This window comes from Miniopterus schreibersii (genome assembly GCF_964146895.1).
Source record: "Miniopterus schreibersii genome assembly, chromosome: 18".
NCBI classification, from domain to species: domain Eukaryota; kingdom Metazoa; phylum Chordata; class Mammalia; order Chiroptera; family Miniopteridae; genus Miniopterus; species Miniopterus schreibersii.
In genome coordinates, this window is record NC_138121.1 from 31,826,145 (window position 1) to 31,850,923 (window position 24,779).

At 41.0% G+C, this 24,779-nt stretch overlaps 2 protein-coding genes across 7 annotated transcripts in view; one reads left to right on the top strand and one right to left on the bottom strand.

Annotated features, from left to right (window-relative positions):
• ZNF565 (zinc finger protein 565) lies at positions 1 to 15,121 on the bottom strand. Its single transcript, XM_081118455.1, has 5 exons — positions 14,768 to 15,121; positions 7,670 to 7,743; positions 5,257 to 5,383; positions 4,647 to 4,742; positions 1 to 2,412 (listed from the first exon to the last, which is right to left on the bottom strand). The coding sequence occupies exons 2-5, from the start codon at positions 7,676 to 7,678 to the stop codon at positions 1,145 to 1,147; spliced, it is 1,500 nt and encodes a 499-aa protein (XP_080974581.1). The 5' UTR covers positions 7,679 to 7,743; positions 14,768 to 15,121; the 3' UTR covers positions 1 to 1,144.
• The window catches only part of ZNF146 (zinc finger protein 146), a 16,992-nt gene continuing 7,278 nt past the window's right edge, over positions 15,066 to 24,779 (top strand). The window contains exons 1-3 of one of the 6 annotated variants that reach the window (XM_081118458.1): positions 15,312 to 15,329; positions 17,584 to 17,651; positions 18,863 to 19,089. The gene's annotated coding sequence lies outside the window, so the exon portion shown is untranslated. Of the gene's footprint in view, positions 15,156 to 15,243; positions 15,330 to 15,452; positions 15,593 to 17,583; positions 17,652 to 18,862; positions 19,090 to 24,779 lie in introns of those variants that run through there. The other 5 variants (XM_081118457.1, XM_081118456.1, XM_081118459.1 and 2 more) reach the window with 5 other exon arrangements.

Here is a 24,779-nt window from a genome sequence, read left to right on the forward strand (position 1 = left end):
TTAAGTCTACTGTTGTTTTCTACTTTTTCTTTTCTTTTTAATATTCATTTTTACTGTTGACTTGGGTTTATGTGGTAATTTTCTCCTAGTTTTTAGAGTTGACCATTCATTCACTGTGCCTGGTATGTGACTTGCAATGACTAGTTGTTGAAGATAAACATTTAGAGAACAAAACCCCTACCTTCAATTCTTGCTTCTGCTTTGGCTACAATGAACTGACTTTGATACGTAGAATTCACTGTCATTCATTTTTAGTTTGTAATTTTAGTTTTGATTTTTCTTGAAATAAAGATATAGTTGGTGGTTTTAGATTTCTAAATGGCAGATTTCTTTTGGCTACTTTTCTTTTAACTTCTCATCTTCTGATTTTTTGTTCTGTTTTCAGTTAAAAGATGGGAGACAATGTTTTACTGACTTTGCTCCTATGAAAGGGTAGCTATAGGCACCCAGGAGTAATCTGAATTTCCAGCCTTTTGAATGAAGTACTTCTCGTGATAATGACACTTTACTACTGTTTTTCAGAGTGAATTACTGTAACAAGAGGTTCATAAGGGCATTTTAATATTTGGTACATTCACAAGGTCTTCCTCTCATATGAATCCCTTAATAGTAATACCATTAATGAAAATAACTAATACTTACTCAGCATAGTCTTTATATCAAATACCTGACAGTCCTCACAAAAACACTGTTAGGTAGGCATAATTATCACTGCTTAAAAATAAGTAAACTGAGGAACAGGTAGATTGCATAATTCGCCCACTGCTATACCATCAATAACTGGTAGAAATGAGATAACATTAAGTAAGGTATATGCCACGGCAGAAGGCACATTCACAAAATATTTTAATAGGGTTATTTTCTACTAGAATTTCTCAGTTTAATACATTTTGAGTGGTAAGAGAAGACTTTACATTCATATTAATATTCTTTCACCATAAGTTCTCTGATACATAGTAAACAGTGTGCAGCAAAAATAACAACATTTATTAAATTTTCTTCCAGTATAAGTTGTCTGATGTTCCACAATGGAAGTGACAAATGAAGGTTTTCCGAGATTACAATACATTAGGCATTACCTAATATTAAGTCAGGTGTGACCACCATATAAAGGCTTTCCTACATCCCCAATATTCAAAGCTTCCTAACCAGTATGGATTCTGTAGTGTTCAATGAGCTGTGCACCAAGAACAAAGGCCTGCCCACATTCTCTGCACTCATAAGGTTTGATACCAGGGTGAATTCTCTGATGTTCAGTAAGTTGTGAACTACGAATAAAGGCCATTCCACATTCCCTACACTGATAGGGTTTATCACAAGTATGGATTCGCTGATGATGAGTCAGTTGTGAAACACGAATAAAGGCTTTCCCACATTCCTTACATTCGTAGGGTTTGTCACCAGTATGAATTCTTTGATGTTGAGTAAGGTATGAACTACGACTAAAGGCCTTCCCACAGTCCTTACATTCATAGGGTCTGTCACCGGTGTGAACTCTCTGGTGCCGAGTAAGCTGCGCATGCTGTCTAAAGGCCTTTCCACATTCCTTACACTCATAAGGTTTCTCCCCAGAATGAATCCTTTGATGCCGAGTAACTTCTGAGCTGTGAATAAAGCCCTTTCCGCATTCCTTACACTCATAGGGTTTCTCGCCAGTATGAATTCTCTGGTGTACAGTAAGTTGTGAGTGCTGCCTAAAGGCCTTCCCACATTCTTTACACTGATAGGGTCTAGCACCTGTATGAATTCTCCGATGAACAGTAAGTTGTGAGCCACGAATAAAAGCCTTCCCACAATCTTTACATACGTAAGGTTTCTCACCGGTGTGAGTTCTTTGATGCAAAATAAGTTGTGAATGCTGTCTAAAGGTCTTTCCACACTGGTTACATTCATAGGGTTTCACACCAGTATGCAGTCTCTGATGCAGAGTAAGTTCTGAAGTACGACCAAAGGCCTTTCCACATTCCTTACAGTCGTAAGGTTTCTCACCTGTGTGAATTCTCTGATGCTGAACAAGGTGTGAGGCCCGACTGAAGGCCTTCCCACAGTCCTTACATTCAAAGGGCTTTTCACCAGTGTGAGTTTTCTGATGTTGAATGAGGTGTGAGCCACGGCTAAATGCTTTCCCGCATTCATCACATTCAATCAGTTTCTTACCGGACTCGTTGCTTTGACGTAGAGTGAGCGATGTATGATGCTCAAAAGTGGGTATGTTTTCATACGTGATCTTCACTTGCTTGAAACAGCATTCCTGATTTAGTTGTCTTTGAAACTGGCGTTTGTATTCCCAGTCATCTCTAAAACTAGAGCTCTCAAAACCACAGCATTTAAGGCTTTCCATTAGCTCCCAATTGAATGTCTCTACTTCAAAAATATCTTTCTGTGGTAATTTCTCACACTTAGACTCCAAGTCTGAAAAAAATATATATATAAAAAATAAATACAAGCTGTTCTCTTCTAAAAGAAATAAGAATATTCTACAGTAGATTAGAGAAATAAAATGAAAACAATAAGCATAAAAGATGAATGGCTTATATTGAGGCAGGATAGAAGGAAGTTAGGGAAAACTCCCGAAATGGAATGAGGAAGTAGGAGCGGACATCACAGGCCCATAAGCACTAGGTCCTCTCACCAGAGCCCCAGCCTCACGCATGGTCAAAGGGAAACGGCTTACGGCCGGAAACTCCTGCGGTGGTCGCAGAGTCAACAGCAGCAAGGACTGGCTAAAATCAGATCGGAAAAACTGACCAGAAAAAGACGCCATAGCTCATTCTACCATCATTAAAATGAAAACTGACATCATTATAATGAGAAAGACTCCAAAGCTCGTTATTATCATCATTGTAAGAAAAACAAGTAGAAGGGGGGCTGAGGGGGGCACACGCCCTGACGCTTCCTGAACGGACCACATTAGGGACAAGGGCCTCCCACCCAGAAAGCAGAGTCGGAATCTGGCACCACGCACTTCAGAAGCCACCTACCCTTGGAAACACATAAAACCCCAAGGACTGGCTGGCCCAGCGCACAGCTCGCGAGCGTGCCCGAGTCTACTCGGACGCAGGGCCCTGGGAGACCTGCAACCGGGAGCAGCAGGTGGCTCAGCCCCTGGTCCTGTCTCCAGGAATCCACACCCTAGCCTCTGTCTCTCTCCCTGAATAAAACTTGCTTTTGCTCTCACCTGGATTCTCATTCGAAATCATTTTTGTTGTTGTTAATCCTCACCTGAGGATATTTTCTCCACTGAGTTTTTATTTTTATTTATTGATTTATTTTTAATACTCTCACTGGAGAATATTTTTTCCATTGCTTTTCAGAGAGAGTGGAAGGGGGGAGAGAGAGAGAGAAACACTGATGTAATAGAGACACATGCCCCGAATGGGCTGGGGAGCGAGCCTGCAACCGAGGGATGTGCCTTTGGCTGGAATGGAACCCGGGACACTTCAGTCTGTGGGCCAGCGCTCTAACCACTGAGCAAACCCAGCTAGGGCCTCCACTGATTTTTTTAGAGAGTGTGGAAGGGAGAAAGGGAGGGAGGGGGAAAAGGGGAGGACGGGGGGAGAGAGAGAGAGGGAGAGAGAGAAACATCGATGTGAGAGAGACACATCGATGGTTGCCCCCTGCTTGCACCCTGACCAGGCCAGGGATCAAACTTGCAACTCAGGTACATGCCCTTGACCCGGAATCTAATCCGATACCCTTTGGTGTGTGGGCCAATGCTCTAACCACTGAGCAACACTGGCCAGGGCTGAACTCATTCTTGAATTCTTTCCTGTGCGAGTCAAGAGCCTGGAGGTCCCAGACTGTGTTGGGGCAGGACCAATCCTGGCATGGAACCTGTACGGTGATAATGCCTCAGATATCACTGTGCAAGTTCTAAAAAGCACATGAAAGCACAAATATGAGAGCTTATACAGTGCCAGAAAGAAACAAAAACACATTAAACCAGGGGTTCTCAATTTCAATAGGGATCGGAATCATCCAGGAGGCCTGTTAATAACATTTACTAACATTTATATAGTGGCCACAATTGCCTGGCATTGTTCTGGGAATTTTCACATTATTATTAATGCATACAAAAGCCACAACAACTACATGAGACACTATTTTTCTCCCATTTGCAGAGGAGAAAACTGAAGCACAGAGAATGTAAATAGTTTACCTAAACTCACAAATCTAGTAAGTGGAGAGGCAGGATTTGAACTCAGGCAGTCTGACTCCAGAGTCTGTCCTCAGCAAACTACATATCCTTACCTCTCAGAAGTTAATAGGTGAATTGCTAAATGAGGTAAAGTGAGAAGCTGTCTTAAGAAAATAAGTGTTTTTTAAGGGATGAAGAGATTTGCAGAAAAAAGGATCCAAAGTACAGGAAAAAAGGCTGCCACTGGGAAAATGGGGGTCAGCCCATTTTGAAGTGGGATGAAAATATAAGAAAGAACAGAGAGGAATTAATGGGGGTCAGGGCAAGGTTCCCTTGGGAGCTGATGCTGACAAGGTCTTTGTTCTTCACGTCTCAGGCTTCTATTTTCCTCAGTTTTTGGCAAGGCTTTGAGAGGAGTTTCCTGACAAGAACTCAAGCTACTGTTTGACAGCTCTTCCACTGGGCTATTATTCCTAATGGCCTCCTCCGCCCGGTCACCCTTGCTCACCTGGGCACCTTGGTGCTGTCATATCATTTGCAATCATCCAGGGCTCTTTCCCTTGCTCCAATAAGGAGATGACATCAGGCTTAGAAATGGAAAGTCCTGTTTATAGGAAGAGAAATGGGGACTGATCATGCTGTTCCAAAATTCAAACCTAATCTCTTGTCACCGAGAGAGGCAATTACGTAAAGGAAGGTGTGAAGGTTGTTAACTATGGTGCTATTCTCTATTTGCCCTCTTTCCCCCCTAATCCATTCCTTGCTGTTCCTGACCCTTCTCTGTGCCCCGGACACTTACCTGTAAAGGACTGTATTATGCTGGCCCTATAATTTTTTCATTGGATTTGGCAGAGGGAAAGCATCAGCGGGAGGTCAGCAGGCAGGAGGAAAGGGTTCAGAGTATTTCTTATCCCTCCCCCTTGCTCCTTTGACCCAAGAGTTCTGGAAATAGCTTTAGCTGCTGCTAACCAGGCCCTTCTCCATGACTTAGCTCCTTCACTCTTCCAGTGGCAGTGTTTCCTCCCTTTACCCCTTCTGGCCAAAGATGGTAACAGCCTCCCACTTGTAGTCCCTGGGAGCTTGTTTCCGTCTGGCCTTGTATTATACAATCTCCTTACCTAGTGAGACCAAGTTACCAAAGTTCTCCAAAGTCACATCCCTGTACAAGTCCCTCTGGGCAGGTTCCAGATACTTCCACTCTTCCTGAGAGAACTCTATGGCCACATCCCTGAATGTCACCAATCCCTGAAACAATAAACCCATGCATTACTAGTAAACGAAACAATTTTCTCATTTATTACAAACATTTTTAAAATACACAGAAGTATACAAAATAGTGTACTGACCCCATAAATCCATCACCCTGCTTCTACAATTAACAAGAGTTTGCGAATCTTGTTTCCTCTCTTCCCTTTCACTTTCTTCCCCTGGTGTATTTTGAGGCAAATCCCACATACCAAACATCTTAGCATTTCACCCACAAATACTTTAGTATCTAACAGATTAGATTTTTTTAAAAAGCATAACCAGAATAACATTATCATATTTAGTAACATTAACAATAATTTCCTAATAACCAGATCAAGTTTCAAATTGCCCCATTTTCTCAAAAGTGATTTTTTACTGTTGATTTGTTCAAGTCAGGATTCAAACAAGATCCACACATTGTGTTTAGTTGATAGGTTTCCTAAAGTCTCTCAAATCTCTAACAGGCTCCAAAGGCCCTTTAAAATTTTTATTGCTATTTATTAAAGAAACCTTTGAATAAGAATTTCCCACATTTTGGATTTAGCCAACTGCATCTTCATGCTATAGTTTAATATGTTCTGTTTCCATATTTTCTGTGAAAGGCTGTTGGATCTGGAGGCCTGATTGATTGTTTTTTGAGAGAGCATGAATATGCTAAAGGTGGTACTGTTTACTTCCTGTAGTGTCCCAATAGGAGGCATATAATTACTAGCTGTCCCAATTAGAATAAAGTTAAAATTGATGAGTAGGTTCAGGTTTTAACAACCTGATCCATCCAGGAAAATGTTTTTAAGATAAAAAGAGAAGGGTGCTGTCGGAAGGAGGTGATCAAGCAGGCAAGCTAGGCTGAATGCCTAAGCCACAAAGGAACTGCAAGCAGCACATTTATATGACAAAGGCCTACATGCTTTGCATATTCCTGTGGCTACAGATAAGAACTGCCTCCTTCATACAGCCAGAATCTCTTCTACTGTCCACAAGGTCTATGACTGAGAAAAGGCTAGCTAAATGGGGTCTTATAAATAAACAAAATAACACATACAAAACACACAGCAAACACAGGCCTAGCAAATAATCAAGTCTTTACAAATGCATCCCTTTTTACCAATTTTCTCCCTTGAGATAAAAAAGAAAGAATCCAAAATGTCTTATAAATCTCTATCTTAAATATAGGATTCAAACAAGATCCACACATTGTGTTTAGTTGATACGTTTCCTAAAGCCTTTCAAATATTCTTTATGGAAGTTTTAAATCTATCCTGAAGACTCAGGGTCATAAGTAGCCTGTGGATCTCAACCTAGATTATACCTTCCTCTTTAGGATGCACTTGGGACCATGCAGAGGGTGGTCTAGTTGTTACAATGTTGGAGACGTTGGTCTGGGGGTGCAGGGGTGGGCAGTGTGCTACAGACATTAATGCTGGCTGGCATCAGGAATGTTAAATGTCCTGAATGTTAAGTCTCTGGGCTACGTACCCAGGACAGTCCCCTATAACAAAGAATTATATGACTGAATATGACGACAGTGTTCCCACTGCTTCTGTTAGACTTCATGAACAATTCTTGGTTATGGCAAATTTTATAATAAACACAGGGATTTTTATTTGCTACATAATATTGCACTTTACATCTTATAAGATATAATCATTCCATTATTTCAAGGGCAATTAGCTTAAATAAGATTTGTAAAATCTTCACAGTTTATTATATACTGTGAATATTTATCACCCTTTACTGTCTACTTTTCTTTGTTCCTGAAAAAAAGAAAAATGAAGGAGGTGGACCTCAGTCACATAAACGTGGCCCACAACCAACATATATTGTTCAACCTCAAAATGGACCATTTTACAGTTACTCATCTCATAAATTCCCTTGCAAGACAGGAGAACTTTTGATAGTGTGAAGTATTTTATGATTTTTAAAGAGGGGGCGATATTTAAAAACAGAAGAACAGGAAACTACCCAGGTTAATGAAAACGATCAAAATTCTTATCTTTGTCCCCTTTCATCCATAGTGCTAATAAGGGAGGCTCTCGAGAGAATCTGTCTCTGCTGCATTGGCGCTCTGATCACAGCACTGTGCACACACGTGAACACTGCTGGAGAGGGCCAGCGTCACTAAGGGAAGTGGGGCACCATCACTCACTCTCTGGAATGGAAGAACTGGAAACAGGTTACTGAACGGGGCTCAGCTGAGACAGGGAAGTTTCAGGATAAAGAACACAAATGTTCATATGATCTGGAAGAAAGGTTACTTCAAGGATAGAGGGAACTTCAACTTACCTGGGCCATGGCCTTTAGAACTACCCAACCTGCTCAGATTTCTCTAGGTTCTTCTCTTGGACAAGCACGGAGTCCTGAAAAAGCAGAGTAGGGAAGGAGCAAATCTCTCATAAATTGGGCTTGCCTCAGCAATCCTAAGTAGATGAGCTGAAAAACAACTGAACTTCTAGTGTCCTGCTCTGCTTCCCCTGCCCTCCCCTGGTCTTGCCACACACCACTAATGCTAAGAACTACAGCTTTAACAAAACCCAGCCCCTCCTTAAACCTTAGGGAAACCAAAAGATGGATTCAAGGCACATGTGCTCCAGCGCTGACACAGAATCCGTGCAGCTCAGCAGGAGGGGTTCTGGCCCAAACAGGCCCTCATCTTGTTTCCGCTAGTCTATGCCCAAATGGGCCTAGATAGCTCCCACCTGTTCCAAGCAGATCTTCCTGTGCACCCGTAGCAAGGAGGATCATAACCTTACTCGCCCACTTTACCCCCTCAGGGTGAGGAAGTGCGCGCACAGCATACTGTACAGGCCACACCCTGTGAAAAAGCCACTCTTAGACAAAGTCTTCCAGCTTCTGTGGGCTCGACAGGCAAAGCCTCTCGGGTGCCTCCTTGGCTTCACTTTCTCTTCCTAAGTCCAAAAGGGGGCGATGCCACCCATGCCAGAGGCTTCGTCAAAGCCACCAGCCCCAGCTGGATTCACAGGATAGGAGCAAGAAAACCACAGTAATCCAGGCATCTTACAAGCATACCTGCACATCCAGAATATGGACCTGAGTGGGAACTCAATTTATAGCAGCCTCCTGGCCCGGCACCTATTTTCCATTTAAACCCTCCCTATTGCTTTCCTGCAGAACATCACTTCATCACTGGCTGGCAGTTACTGAGGCTGCACTTCTGTGGAGAATGGCCTGTACCTCCAGGTAATGAGATTTCAGGGGTTTTAAGGAGAGCAGCAAGGTTGGTTTTAATTAGAGGGGCAAGAAGCTTCCCATGGTGGGTGTGTCAGAAGGAAGATTAATGTAACCAATGGGGGTGGTGGCGAGGAAAACTTCCCGTAAGTTATAGAACATGATCTGGGACCTAAAAATCAGAGAATTTTAATATACAGAATAGGGATAGAGGAGCATTCTGAGCAGAGTGAAGAGCAGTGCAAAACAGTGGGCCAGTATATGGTGTATTTGAGGAGCAGAGAACAATCTGGAGTGACATGAATAGTTTGGGAAAGGTCTAGACCAGTGTGCTGTCCAACAAACTTTCTGTGACGGAAATCTATACTGTCAGTCATGTAGCCATTAGCCCCATATGGCTAGTATGACTGAAGAATTAAATTTTTTACTTAATTTTAGTTAATACAAATTTAAATTTAATTAGTTCTAGAACCTAGGGGAAAGTAATGCTGGAGATAACATTAGGGGTTGGAAAATGAAGGTGTATGAATGAAATAAAATAACTATAAGAGCAAGGACCAGGTCTCACTATCACTGTGACTGGCACTTGCCATGGTGACCAGTGAATAATGACTGAATATATAAAAGTTTGGTTTTCATTCATTAATAAATGGAAGGTAACTGAAGAATTTAAGGAAGGAAGTGATAAGGCCAATATGACCAGATTATTTTATTGGAGAGGAGTAAAAGTGAAGTCAGGAATAGCAACTGAAGGGTTCTTGTACTCTCTCAAGCAAACCAAGGATCTGACCCCAGGATAGTTAGTGACAGAGGAAATGAGAAGGAAGGAGATGAAGTCAGGTATAGAGAAGTAAAATCAGCCCTGGCCGGTGTGGCTCAGTTGGTTGAGAATGGTCTGTGCATCAGAGGTGGCCGGTTCGTTTCTGGTCAGGGCCCATGCCCGGGTTGGGTTCAGAGCCCAGTCAGGGTGCTTATGGGAGGCAACCGATCGATGTTTCTCTCTTGCTCCCTTCCTTTCTTTCTCTTGAAAATCAATAAAAACATATTTTAAAAAAGGAAAAGAAAAGAAGTAAAATCAACAGGCTCTGGCATCTAATGGAATATGGCAGCAGAGAGAGAGAAAAGTCAGGAATTCTCTCATATTTCTCTCTCATGTTTACTGAGTTCCTACCTCAACTGGCATTTTCCTGTCTGTGAGGAAGATGATAAATCCAGCCCCTGTCCCAGAAAAGCTCACACTCTAATGGAAAGAGGCAGTAGCAAATACACCGACATTCCTCTCTACATGCCAGCTGGCCAGAGTTCTACGGGGAAAAATAAAGAGTAAGAGGATAGGGACTTTGGGGGGAATGGAGGGTAGCCTAAGGTTCTTCACTGAGCAGGTGACATACAAGAATGGAATGAGTGAGCAATGAAGACATCTAGGGGAGGTACGCTCCTAGCAAAGGGAACAGCAATCGCAAAGGCCTCAAGGCAGGAGCAGGCTTTCTTCGGTCAACAGAGGAAGGAGCTAGAGTGGCTGGAATGAAGTATATGAGAGAAAGCGGGTCAGAGGCTCATCTGGGTCAGCTGCATCACGTGAGGCTTGTAAGAATTTAGGTTTTTACTCTTGAGTAAAGCAGGAAGCTACTGAAACGTTTCGAGCCAAGGAATGGTCCTTCTGATTTACATGTAGAAGGACCAGTTGTGGAAAATGGGCTAAAGGGGACAAAGGGGTGGGGAGCAGGGAGACCAGCGAGGCTGCTGCAGTAATCCAGGCAAGGGGCGAGTGCGGTCTGCATTGGGGGCGGAGGTGATGGGAACCGATCAGGTTCCAGAGTCTCTGAAGGGAGAGCTGGCAGGATTTGCTAATTTTAGGTACATAAGAAAATAAAGCCAAGATGACACTAAGGTTTTTGGCTCGAGCAACTCGAAGTGTGAAGTTGCTATTTGTTAACACAAAGGACTATGAAAGGAGCAGGTTTGGAGGGACCACTAGGAGTTCTATTTTAGACCTTAATATTTGAGATGATTATTACATACCCAAGTGCAAATGTCAAGTGTCCATTAGACATTTGGTTCTGGAGTTCAGGATAAAGTCCAAATATAGAAATATAAAATTGGAAATTACTGACGTACAGATGGCATGTAAAGCCCTGAGACTAGATAAGTTCACCTACAGAGTGAGTGAAATTAAGGAAAATGTCTGTGAAATTAAGGAAAAGGTCTGTAAAAAATAATATAAATAGAGCCACTTTATTACTTTTTTATCCTCACTCCCCCCAAATATATATCTATTTCCATTGCTTTGGATAGAGTGGCTATCTGTCTAGGTAGGTAGATAGGGGCAGAGAGAGAAAGAGACACATCGATGTGAGAGAGACACATCCATTGGTTGCCTCCTGCATGTGCCCTGACTGGGGAATGAACCTGCAACCCAGGTGCGTGCCCTTCACTGGGAATTGAACCCAGGACTCTTTGGTGTGTGGGCCAACGCTCTAATCACTGAGCCAAACAGAGTCACTTTAAAATGGAGTCAGAGCTGCCATCCCAGAGGAACTGCCTTGTAGTCTTACTCCTCAAACCTTTGGAATGTTAAAACTGGATAAAATAACCTTTGGACTGGGCTTAAGGCAACACTGTATCCCAAACAACTATTTGCAAAGACAGAAGGAAAGCAGATATTATGATTATTGGACTGAAAATTAAAAACATTCTTTAGGCCCGGTCGGTATGTTTGAGCATCAACCCATGAACCTGGAGGTCACAGTTCGATTCCCAGTCAGGGCACATGCCCGGGTTGTGGCTTGATCCCTAGTAGGGAGCGTGCAGGAGGCAGCTGATCAATAACTCTTTCATCATTGATGTTTCTATCTCTCTCCCTCTCTCTGAAATAAAAAATATATATATGTATTTTTAAAAAGAACAAAATAGGAATAGTCTTAACCAAGAAAGCAAGACTACATTGTAAACTATAAACCATCGCTGAAAGAAACAAAAGAACAAAAGAACATAGGTAAATGGAAAGATATTCTGTGTTCAAGGATTGAAAAACTTAAGATGCTGCTATGGACTGAATTGTGTGTCTCTCCCCCATGCCCATTCATATGTTGCAACCGTAACCCTTAATGTCATTGTATTTGGAGATAGTGCCATTGTAAAAGTAATTAAAATTAAATGAGGTCATAAGGGTGAGGTCCTGATGTGACAGTATTAGTGTCACATAAGAAGAGACATCAGAGAGGACTCTCGCTCTCTCTCTGCCACCATGTGAGGACTCATCAGCAAGAAGGTGGCCACTTGTAAGCCAGGAAGAGAAGCCTCACTAGAATCCAACTATGCTGGCACCCTGATCTCAGACTTCCAGCCTCCATAACTATGAGAAAATAAATTTCTGTTGTTTAAGCCACCCAGTCTATGGTATTTTGTTATGGCAGCCTGAGCTGACCAAGATAGATGTTAATATTACCAAGATAGATGTTAATACTACCTAATATGTTAATACACATATTTGATGCAATTCTTATCAAAACTCCATTGATATTTTTTGAAGAAATATAAAAATACATTCTAAAACTCACAGTCTCAATGAACCTTGAATAGGCTAAACACTATATAACCTTGAAAAAGAACAAAGTTGGAGTTCTCACACTTCCTGATTTCAAAATTTACTAGAAAGCTACAATAATCAAAATAATGTGGTACGGACAAAAGGACAGCTATCTAGACCAATATAATATAATAGAAACCCTCATATATATGGTCAAATTATTTTCAACACGAGAACCAAGACCATTTCATGGGGAAAAGGACAGTCTTTTCCTTTGGTATTGGGAAACTGGATATCCATATGCAAAAGAATGAAGTTGGACCCTTACCTAATACCACATAAAAAATTTAACTAAAAATGGATCCATGATCTAATCATAAGAACTAATACTATGAAACTCTTAGAAGAAAAGAGAGAAATATCTTCATAACATTGTATTTAGCAATGATTTCTTGGATATAACAATAAAAGCACAGGCAAAAGAAAAACAGATATGTTGTGGACTTCATCAAAACTAAAAGCTTTTGCCCTGGCTGGTGTGGCTCAGTTGGTTGGGTGTTGTCCTATGCACCAAAGGTTGCTGATTTGATTCCAGGTTAGGGCACATGCTCGATCCCCGGTATGGGTGTGCAGGAGGCAGTGGATGAATGTTTTGCTCTCATATCGATGTTTTTCTCTCACATTGATGTTTCTCCCTCTCCCTCTCCCTTCCATTCTCTCTAAAAAAATCAATAACAACATATTTACAAAAAGGGTTAGGTGAAAGTAGTATGAGAAATAGGATATTTATATAGATTAAAGCATTTCTCCATAAGACACTTGGGTAATTATAATGGGAAAAATAGTGGAGAAACCACTGTAATCAAGTGATTAAAGTTAATACTACTACAACTAAAACAAATTGACTTCATGGGTCTCCTGATATGATACACTGAGACCATATCACTTTTGGGGTATTCTTGCCTCAAATGCATAATCTAAATTTAATCATGAGGAAGCAGCAAGCCTCAATTTGAGGAACATTCTACACTACATAATTTATATAATGGCCAGTTCTCTTCAAGTGTCAAAGTCATGAAGGACAAAGAAAGATTGAGGAACTGTGCTAGATCAAGAAGGCTAAGGAGACTTACCAACTAACTTCAACACATGATTGTGGATTGGCTCCTAGTCCAGAAAAAGGACACTAAGAGACATTGGGTTTGTAGATTAGTTATTAATAGTGTATCATTGTTAATCTCCTGGTTTTAATCATGTACTGTGATTATGTAAGATGTTACCATATGGAGAAGCTGGGTTAAGAGTATATGGAAATTCTGTTTTTGCAAGAGTTTTAAACCTAAAACTAATTTAAAATGAAAAGTTAAAAAATTTTTTAAAATGAATACTAGGTGTGTAGAGAGCAGTGATGCCTTTCAGTTCATCTCCAGGGCACCCAGTAATTTACTCCAATGGCACATACTGGAGATCAGGGCATGTTGGCAGGGGGAGGGATGGTGGTGGTCTCTGTTAGTCAAGGAGTTTCAGAAGAAGGAAAGAAAAGCATGTCTTGGAAAATAGGAAGGGTTTCAGGGAAAGAAGAAAACCCGATGCACCATGAACTTGGCTTTTGGACGTTCAAAAGTAATTCTCTCCTTCTCCTCTAAATATTTCCCTTGAAGGAGTCAAGAAAGGAATCATGAGCGACCAAGACATTTTTGAAGAATCATTTTCCTACCCTCCCACACAAGGGAGACTTGCCATCCTGTCCAATCCCAGGGTTACAGTTTAAGGCTGAGGTTCTCACTGTCCAGGGCCACAATCTGCCCTAATTACACAGGCTCTGCCGTGATCAGAGCACTGCAGTCACAGACACCTCACACCCACACACCTGGGGCTGCACAAATGGTATCTCACAACCACAACCACACACCCACTCTTGAGACACACAGTACACAACCACACAATCACAGACACCTCCACACCCTTGAACACCAGTCATAATCTCACACCTACTAAGAAGACACAAAGTCACACAATCTGACCACCATCACACACAGCCACTCTCACACAGTCACAGGCTTCCTAAACCAACACCCACAAATTCCTGGCACAGCCACAATTACATACCCACTTAGAGGATACACACAATTACTGGCACTCCCGCCAACTCAATGTTAACCAGTCACAATTCAACATTCACTCTGGAGACACACAGTCACACTTACACAGGAAAAGATAAACCACACCCCAAGGGACACGCTTGGAATATACAGGCAGTGTCACCACCCAGTCACAGACACACGACAACTGCACATGGTAACACACACGGTCACAGTATCACGCAACCTTGGACACACTGCGATCGTAACCCAGATACCCGCACCCATCACACATTTACAACTACACCCACATCTCCAAGAACAAGGCGTGCGGTCATACGTCCACAACGGGGACACAGTCACAAGGACCAAACCACACTCCAACACAGTATCACACATGGTTACAAAGACAACCAGACACACTTCCTGAAGACAGGCGAACACAATCGCACACTCACAGGCACCCAACCACAGCCACAAAGCACTCATTCATAATCCGCCATGCTCAGGGCGCGACCGCCGGCGCGCAAAGACCTAAAGCTCTGGACACGCCCCATCCCCGCCCCGGATTCCCAGACCCCTCACCTTCTGCCTCCCCTTGGTAGCGTCCGGGTCCCCGCGGAGTAACGATATCGCCACCACGTTGCGACGTAACGTCCGGCCGCTGTGGACTCTGGGAAACGCAGTCCAGATCCAGGCCAGCCAGACAAGATGCCGGCCTCGTACTTCGGAATCTGAGCGTGGCTCGTTTGACACGGAGCACGGGAGACTTCAAAGAGGGAGTCCCCGTTCAAAACCTCCCACCAGGCTTGAGCTGATCTTCCAAGGCAGGACCACTCACCCCGAGAGCGCCACAGTCACAGAAAGAGGCAGCCAAGTTCGCGTTGGAGAGACAGAGGCAGAGTGCCGACCAGCAAAGCCTTAAGGGAAATGTAGTCCAAGGCCGGAAAAGCAGCGTTGCTGTTCATAGAAGGTAACCAGATACCACCGTGGGCCTGGACTTGGTGACGGTGCGAACTGCGTCGCGGAGACTTGTGGGAGTGCTCAGTAGCCTTCCCAATGCGCAGGCGCGGGGCACCGAGTGGACATTTTGGTCTTTGTCCGCTGGTCAGTCGGCCTCTGGGTCCACGTGGCGTGAAAATAGGAGGTGGGATCTGGGCATCTTGGGCCGGTCGGGTTCGGGAGGTTGAAGGGAAGGATTCTGGATCTATTGGGGCGCGACGTGGGGGTGGGGGAGTGGGCTTAAGAGCTTCTGGCCTACCTGTGGGGTGGGGTTGGAGGCCTGTGAGGAGGGTTCGAACGTGCGCGACCCTCCGTTCGACCGGATGTTTGAGGTTACTGAGTGAGCAACTGGCTGCAGGATTGTGTGTGGATGCGTTAGAGAGGGAGCTGTGGGCGACCACAATTGAGGTAATAACGTTTGAGCAGCGCTTCCCTTGTCGAAAGTGCTGATAATAACGGTCCCATCTTCCTGGAGCATCAATTTTACTCGACGTTTTGAAGAGGGCAGGAGCTAAGTGGTAAATAATTGAAAAATGGATTTTTATATAAAAACGCATTTCTTAACTGGGGTAGAATGCAAATCATTATGATTCCTTTTTTTTTTTTTTTTTAAGCAACCGAGAATGTTTCAAAGGAACTTTTTGTTTGAGAGCGTCTGTTTCGGACGACCTCAGATTCCTCTGACTTTTGGGGTATTTAAATAGGGTTGCGCCCTGGCCAGTTTGGCTCAGTGGTTAGAAAATCGGCCGGCGGACTCTTCGAAGGGTCCCGGATTCCATTCCGGCTAAGGGCACGTACCTCGGTTGCAGGCTCAATCTCCGGACCCAGTGGGGACACGTGCGGGAGGCAACAATGGATATGTCTCTCACACATGGGTGTTTCTGTCTCTCTCCCTTCCACTCTCTCTGAAAAGCAATGGAAAAAATGTCCTCGAGTGAAGATTAGGAAAAATAAAATAAGAATAGGGCTGCTATTAAGTCCTACATAAAATATCAGCCTTGCACTTTGAGAAGCAGTGGCGTGCAGCGCAGAAAGCCCAGGATTTAGGGAGTCGGGTTTGGAGTCCTAGGTTAGACAGTTACTTCCTTCTTTGAAGGAAACTTAGTTGTTGGAATCTTTATCCGTGAGTCTGGACTAGATTCTAGGTGTCCTAACTCCTAAATGAATCGAGGTGTTCTCAGGTTGTATAAATTTTGTGAAGTAATGAAAATTATTTCTGTTTTCAAAGATGCTTTTTGCAAGGAATCCACCGGCAGTTTCCTTAACATAATTTTTAATAAGAGAGTTAAAGTTACTGGGTACCAAATTAAAATAGACAAACAACAGCACTTAGAAGATATAATAGAAGAAAACCACTATTTACTAGAGTAATAAAGTATTGCTGAATAAACTTGAGAAATAGGCAGAACTGTTAGAAAAGAATTTAAAAATACTAAGGGGTATAGCATAAAATGTGAACAGGTAGACCATGCTTCTCAATAGGAAGATGTAAAAAAACTTAAGTAAATTAAAGTATCTATAGTTGTTGCCCCTCCCAACTAGATAAGCTGATTCTGCACTTCATCTGGAAAAATGGACAATCTAAAATAGCCAGTAAAACTGAGAAAGAAAAGCAATTGTGTGGGGACCTGGAAGCCCACTGGTAACATTTGAAAATACAAATCTTTGGAAGTTAAATAGTATTAGCATGAAGCTGGCCTAGGAAGGACAATTCAGCAATATCTATAATAATTGCAAATGTATTTTTTTTGAGCCAGCGACTTCATATCTGGAAATTAATCCTACAAATGTATCTGCGTTTGCATTAAATAATACAGGTACGAGGTTGTTCTTTGCATTAATGTTTGGCATAGGAAAAAATTAGAAACAATTCTTGCTTATGTGGAGACTGGTTGGATAAAATAATGGTACATCTATACAACAGAATAATATGCAGCTGTAGAAAAGAATGAACAGGAAGCTTTTCTGTATGCTGACATTTGAAATAACTCCAAAAATAAAGTGAAGAAAGCAAGATGCAGAATGTATGGTATGCTTCATTTAGAGTAAGAAACGGGAGAAATAAATATATATTCAAAAGTTAGTTTTTGTTTTTTTAAAGAGGAAGTAGGCCATGGAGCCATGCTGCCTCAGTTAACTCCTTCTTCTGCCACTTTGTACCTAGGTGACCTCAGGTACTTAAACCTTGTGCCTCAGTTTCTCATCTAGTAATATAGAGAAAATAATAATAGTGCAGTGGTACCTCAGTTTTCAAATGTAATCTGTTCCGGAAGACCATTTGAGTTCTGAAACATTTGAAAACTAGGGGATCAACAGCCGACAGCTAGGCCTCAGGATCTTGCCCTCAGTGGAAGCCATGTGGCATGTTTGATCTCTGAGGCGTGTTTAAAATCCCACAGCCTTTTGATGTATGGGACAATACTCCAACCAACTGAGCCACCCAGCCTGGGCAGTGTGTATATTCTCTGTAAGTATAGTCACAGTAACATTCCATCTGTGTCTTTAGCAGCAATGATATTCTGACACCTGACAAATTCCCATTTTGATTCTAGACCTATTCTGAGCTCCTCATCTACATATACAATTGCCTAATGGATATATCTGCTTGTATGTTACCCAGAAACCTGACACTCTGAATTTCCAAACTTGATCTCCTTCCTCTTGAAGGTTGTCTTCAGCCAACTCTGTGTACATTACTGTTTAAGGTTCTAAGCCGTCCATCTCTGTCACACCCCAGTACAAATTGGTGACTAAGCTTTTTCAACAAACATATTGTAGATAGTATGTATGTAAATAGTAAGTTAAGTTTTTTCAGAATTTTGCTTTTTAAGTATTATTTCAACATTATAGAAAAGTTAGAATAGTACAGAGAAGTCCCATATACCCTTTATCCTAATTCACCATTTACATGTTTTTCCCCTTTATTTTTCCTTTTATCTCTCAGTATGTATTTGTGTATTTTTTTTTCTCCTCTGAAGCATTTAAGACTAAGTTGCATACATGCTCCCTTTATCTCTAAATACTTCAGCATGAATTTTTTTGAGAACAAGGATTCTTTTTATAACCATAGTACAGTAGTCAAACTCAGAAAATTTAACATTGATACATTACTATCATTTAATCCAGTTCATATTCAGGTTTTTGTCAGTTGCTCTTATAATGACCTTAAAAGTGTTTTTTGAATTAATGGATGTACATATTTACAGGACATTTGGAATATATAGTTGCACTCAGAATATCATGTAAACAAAGTAAATATTAGGATTCCAGGAAAACTTACTGGGAGTTTTTTTTATTCCTAAATATTTTCAGAACAACTTCCTATGCATTGTATCTGTGTGGCTTTGTTCTGTTAGGCATATGTTGTTACAGTCATAGATAGGATTGAATTCATCCAGGAATAAGGGCCTCAGTTAAAACCCTCTCAAGAACCTATGAAGGAGAGTGGTGCTAGAGAACAGTTAAAACTAGTCAGGTAAGGTGTGAACATCTTTCCTGTGTAAGTAGAATTTTAAAAGTAAGTTTTCTTCTTTGCCCATTTCAGTATGTGTGGAGGCTTAAGTGGTTTAATGAGTATGGCTTTGAAATTCAGGATTCAAATAGTCTTAGTCCCTTTGCTCATATAATTGTACTTTAATCTTTAAGGCAAAAAGGTTATTACTTTGTTTTTTTCCACAGGTACCCTTTCTTGTGCATCCCTGGAAATTGCACCCTCCTCCTCCTTCAGAAGGCCCTGAAGCCTCAGCCTGAGTTCGAGGATGGTATTTTGGCCCCAGCATTAACATTCTAGTGGTGTGTCATTTCCCCAGTAGCAGGTTTTAAGTTAACCAAGCTGTACGTGATTCTCTGTTGGAGCAAAAAGACAGATTGGATGGTGGAGAAAAGTGGAAAGGAAATTTGTCCAGGTGAGTGAATGACAGCCAGACAGGTTACAGTTGTTCAGTAAGCACTGACACCTGAAATGCAATTAAGGATGTTTTCTTATAGGCCCTAGTCTTCATACCATCACTTGGTATGAATTTTTTAGATACTTGAATGACATTTCCAGTTACCATTTTTTCTGTTTCACTACTCTCCTCCTTTAGATTCTAGAGGACCATGTTCCCCTGTTATCTTTAATCTGAATGTCCACACTTGCACTTCATTTATACTGCCTCTGTAATTGCTCTCTCATTGCTCCCTCAGTCTCGTATCCCCTGATGTGTGCAGAATCCTTTCCTCATGCATGGTCTTTTTTATAGGTTTTGAGTCTTTGCATATTGTCTGACACTTAGGTTTTTTATTACTGACCACTTTCTCTTATTCTTTCAGTGGTTAAGTGCTTCAGAATTTTATTTTACAACAGTAATCATACTTCATGTTGTCTTTTTCACCTCCCCATTATACATCAATAAACTGCCTCCCTCCTTTTTGCCCTCATGTACCTCTTTCAGAAGTTGTTGCCTTAGAAATCAGTTCTGACTTTCTGCTGTGTGTGTGTGTGTGTGTATGAATGTATGGGTCTGTATTTAATTTAATACATGAGTTAGTAACAAAATTTTGAACATTAAGGTAAAAAATGAAGAAGTCTCCTCTAACCTCTGAGCTTCGGTCCTATCCTTTTTCAAAGATGCAGTCACTTTTACTTTTTATCTTTATTTTTTTAAAACATTTTAAAAATTGATTTTAGAGAGAGGAAGGGGGGGAGAGAGAGAGAGAGAAGGAGAGAGAGGGAGGGAGGGAGGGAGGGAGGGAGGGAGGGAGGGAGGGAGGGAGGGAGGGGGAGGGAGAGGGAGAGAGATTGGTTGCCTCCTGCACCAGCCCCAGCTAGAGATTGAACCTGCAACCTGAGTATGTACCCTAACTGGGAATCGAACCCTTTGGTGTACAGGATGACGCTCCAGCTGAGCCACACTGGCAGGGCAAAGTTGCAGTCACTTTTAAGAGTTTTACATATGTCCTTCATGAGGTAGTCTATGAATAAGCTAGCATATATTATGTATCCATGCTGTAAATATGAGTATATAAGAGCCCTTAGTTTTTCTTTTTATTTAAATGGTAGTATATATTGTGTATATAATTTTGTTTTTTGGGGGGGGGGGTAGATTCTCTATCAACAACACATCTCCTATTAATGGCTATTTAGATTGTTTCCATGCTTATGCTATTGAAGACACAAGTGCATATACTTGTTTATATTGCTTTGCAAAGGTATGCAGATACAACTACATAGTAATTTACTATAAGTGGAAATGCTGGGCCAAAGTTATATTTATAGATTTAATAGAAATAGGCACATTGTTCTCAAAAGAAGCAAACCAATTTACATTTCTACCAATGTGGTATATTTATATTTTCAACAGGACATTTTTAAAAAGATCTAAAGAGTGTGAAAGTGGGACATGCAGTATTTGGTGGAAGAGCATTCAGCCAGAAGGTACAAAAAGTAATGTTAAAAGCCCTGAGGCTGCGCTCAGTGTTGAATAGTGATCAGGGCAGTGTGCTGGAGCAGAGTGAACACAAAAGATTAAGATTTGGTTAGGTAACAGGCGAAATCAGACTTTGGCCTTTGTTCTGAGTGATTTGGGAGACGGCAAAGGGTTTTGAGCAGAAGAGTAATAAGGTCAGAATTACATTTCAGCTGTTGTATGGAAAATAAGGTGTGTGTGGGGGGCAAGGCTAGGAGAGTAATTGGAGGCTGTTGCAGTAATCTAGGTAAGAAGGTCGTAGTTGAGCTGGCGACAGGTAATTAGATTCTTTTTTTTAAAAAAATATATCTTTATGGGTTTCAGAGAGAGGGACAGAGAGAGATAGAAACATCAATGATGAGAGAGTCATCATTGATCAGCTGCCTCCTGCACGCCTCCGACTGGGGATGGAGCCCACAACTCGGGCATGTGCCCTGACTGGAAATCGAACCTCCGTCTCCTGGATCCTAGGTCGATGCTCAACTGATGAGCCATCCCCAGCTGGGCAGATTCTTAAAGGAATGGCTGACAGGATTGACTGACAACTCCAAGGTTTTAACTAAAAGAGGAGTTATCATTTACTGAAATAGGAAGACTTCAGTAATTTTGGAGATCAAGAGTTTTCTTTTGGACTTGTGAATTGTTATATATCTGCTGATCATATAAGTTCATATTCAGGTAGGCAGTTGGATAAACAAGTCAGGAATTTAGGGAGATAGAAAGTTGTGACCTTTTCTGTTATGCCATACTTACAAGCTGCTTTATAAAGTGATGGTGTCTTTGCATTTCTCTGCTTAGTCCTACTTTTCCCACTACTCAGGGATGCAGTGGGCCCACCATCTCTCCAGCCAACATTCCTGAACTCTGTTACAGTTATGAACAAGGAGGTTTATATGGCCCTTGAGGCTGTGCCTTATGTTTTTGGAGAGCATTGTGCATGAGAGCTCTTCCTAAAAATAGGAATGGCAGCTGCCCACTCACAACCTTTCTCAGAAAACATCAGGATTATAACTAATTCCTACTCTTACAAACAGTGCAGTTTTTCTTTTTCTTTTTTTTTCTGTTTCTCTTTTTCCTTCACAGTCATGAAAAGTGGTCAGAGATGTCTTTATTTTACCATTATATAAGAAAGTATTTATGTGATGTTTGAGCCACTCCTCTAGGAATTCTCTCCTACTTCTGCTTGATTGGTGCTTTGATGACCTTAGATGTTGCTTTATCTTTCTGTTGTTCCATCTTTTTCTTCTCTCTCTCCTCTTGCTGGAGTTGGCTCCTAGAATACTGCATTCTGTCTTTCCTTCTTCCCTGTATAAATTAATTCCCAGAAAGGACTCATCCATTCTGAAGTTAGAAGTAATTCTTTTTATAATACCAATTTTTATTTTGGCACCTCCAACTTTTTTGTCTTGCCTGTCATAATATTACCTGTTTATAGGATAAACAGCTGTCTAACTGACTTCATTCTTATTGTGTCAGACAGTGAAATCGTTAATATCCTACTCAAAACAGAGATTTCAGCTCATTATTTTCAGGTCCAGAGATCACTTCAAACCAGTTTCTTATGTCTGGGTTATTTCTTTTCCTCATGGTCCTGTGATATGATTGGTCAAGCCTTTAAAAAGATAAACTAGTCTAATCAAGAAGTGATGTATTAACCATATGAATATATTTGAATCTTGGCCTTTGTGAAATGCTGTACTCCTATATCATTTAAGCCTTTTACTTCCTCTTTTATTAATGTCTCTTCTGATCGTCCATGCTACTTAGCAATTTCCACAGAAATTTAGATGTTCTTAGTAAATACTATCATATTTTTATAATTTGATGTCTGGAATTATAAACCAATTGAAAGGAAGGCCCACATTTTATTCTTACTGTCCTCAGTTTTGATTACATATAAGGTACTTGTTAAATAATCTTCCTCAATTTTTTAAAACTGTAGAAGTTTTTTTTTTTTATGATTTATTGATTTGAGAGAGAGAGAAGGGAGAGGGAGGAAGAGAGAGAAACATTGGTAGGTTGCCTCTCCTACATGCCCCAACCAGAGATTGCACCCGCAACCTGTTATGTGCCCTCACTGGGAATCAAACTAGCGACCTTTTGAGTGTATGGGATGACACTCCCAACCAACTGAGCCACACTGGCCAGAGCCTCAGTTTTTTTGTCTTAGGAATTTTCAGACATTGAAAGAATAGTTGCCCGGCTGGGCGTGGCTCAGCGGTTGAGCGTCGACCTAGGATCCAGGCGATCGGGGTTCGATTCCCGGTCAGGGCACATGCCCGGGTTGTGGGCTCGATCAATGACTCTCTCATCATTGATGTTTCTGTCTCTCTCTCTCTCGCTCTCCTTTCTTCTCTCTGAAATCAATAAAGATATATCTTTTTAAAAAAAGGCATTTCTCTTAGAAAAAAAAAGAATAGTGATCTTTTACATGCTCACCACATAGATTCAGTAATTAATATTTTAGCACATTTGTTTTATGTGTCAGATCCTTGTGCATGTGTATTGTGTGCTGAAATGTGACACTTCACTCCTAAAAAATTAAGTATGCATTTTATAAAAATAGTAGCATTCTCTTATATAACCAAAATATCATTATCACATCTTAAACAATTAACCATAATACCCTAACATTACGTAATATTCATTTTACATTTTTCAAGCTATATCCCAAATACCTTCTATAGCACTTTTTAAAGTGCCAGAATCCAGTCAAGGTTTAAACTTTGAATTTGGTTGTCTTTTTCATCTTTAATGTCTGAACTGTTGTCCCCTCCTTTTGTCCCTGCTTAATATTGCTCCTGATACTTAAAAAATACTTACTGTCAGCCATTCAAAGAAAAGAGAACCATTAATGCAATCCAGTATCTCAGACTTAATTAGATAGAAATTGGGGTATAAAAATATTTTATATGAAATATTTTAGGAAAAGTGAATCTGATTATGATTAAAAGTTCAGGGAGCCCTGGCTGGTGTGGCTCAGTGGTTAATGTCTGCCCATGCACCAAAGGGTCACTGGTTTGATTCCTGGTCAAGGGCATGTACCTGTGTTGCAGGTTCAATCCCTGGCCCTGGTCAGGGTGCATGCAGGAGGCAACCAATTGATGTCTGTCTCTCTGTCTCTCTTTTTCTCCCGCCTTCTCTCATCCTCCCTCCCACTCTCTCTTAAAAAAAAAAAGGGGGCAGTGAAAAAAATATCCTTGGGTGAGGATTAAAGTTCAGAGAATATGCATAAATGCATAACCCATGGACACAGACAATAGTGTGATGAAGGCCTGGGAGGGTGGAGAGGGTCAATGGGGGTGGGAGAGGGGGACATCCGTACTACTTTCAACAATAAAGATAAATGAAAAGTAAAAGTTCAGGGAAAGATGTTTATAAGTAACAGATAAGAGTGAAGTCTTTTTAGGAGCTGCTTCCTTATAGATTGAAAGAATAGGAGAGGTCAGAAGCACATCAGGAACATGGTGTGCATGAATGTTACTCTTTTATTACATACTTAATATGCTTGGCAGGCTCTTCCTCAGGGTCTGTGAACTTGTTTAATTTCTGCTTAGAATGTTCTTAGCATAAGAATCCTTATCTTCCTTCATGTTTTGAATCTTGCCTTCTAGGCTACTTTATCTAAAATTGAAACTCTACTCCTTCCCTATTTGTTTCTCATAGTTATTTATTTATAAACAAATCATTTATTTGTTTATTATTTATCCACTAGAATGTAAACTTAATGAGGGCAGAGAATTTTGTCAGTTTTGTTCAATTCTGTTTATCCCTAGAGCTTAGAACTGTGCCAGGCACATATTAAGGAGAGAAAAAAGTATTTATTGAATGAATAATGAGAACTGTTTTGAGCAGTTGTTCTCAAACTTTTTGGTCTCTTTACATTTTTAAAAAAATAACAAGCTTTATTGAGATATAATTCACATCACATAGTCTATCCTTTTAGGATGTACAATTCAGTGGTTTGTAGTATATTCAATTCACAAAGTTGTGTAGCCATCACCATCATCAAATTTCAGAACATTTTTATTACCACTAAAGGAAACCCAGTACCCATTAGCAGTAATCTTTACATTCTTTTTTTTTCTTTTTTTTTAATCTTCATGCGAGGATATGTTCTTATTGATCTTTTTAGAAAGGGAGGGAGG

Coding starts and splice junctions, on each gene's coding strand:
- ZNF565 (XM_081118455.1), bottom strand. Junction 4,743..5,256: donor TGGTAACTTGGTCTCACTAG/GTAAGGAGATTG, acceptor TCCTATAAACAG/GACTTTCCATTTCTAAGCCT. Junction 2,413..4,646: donor GACAGCACCAAGGTGCCCAG/GTGAGCAAGGGT, acceptor TATTTTTTTCAG/ACTTGGAGTCTAAGTGTGAG.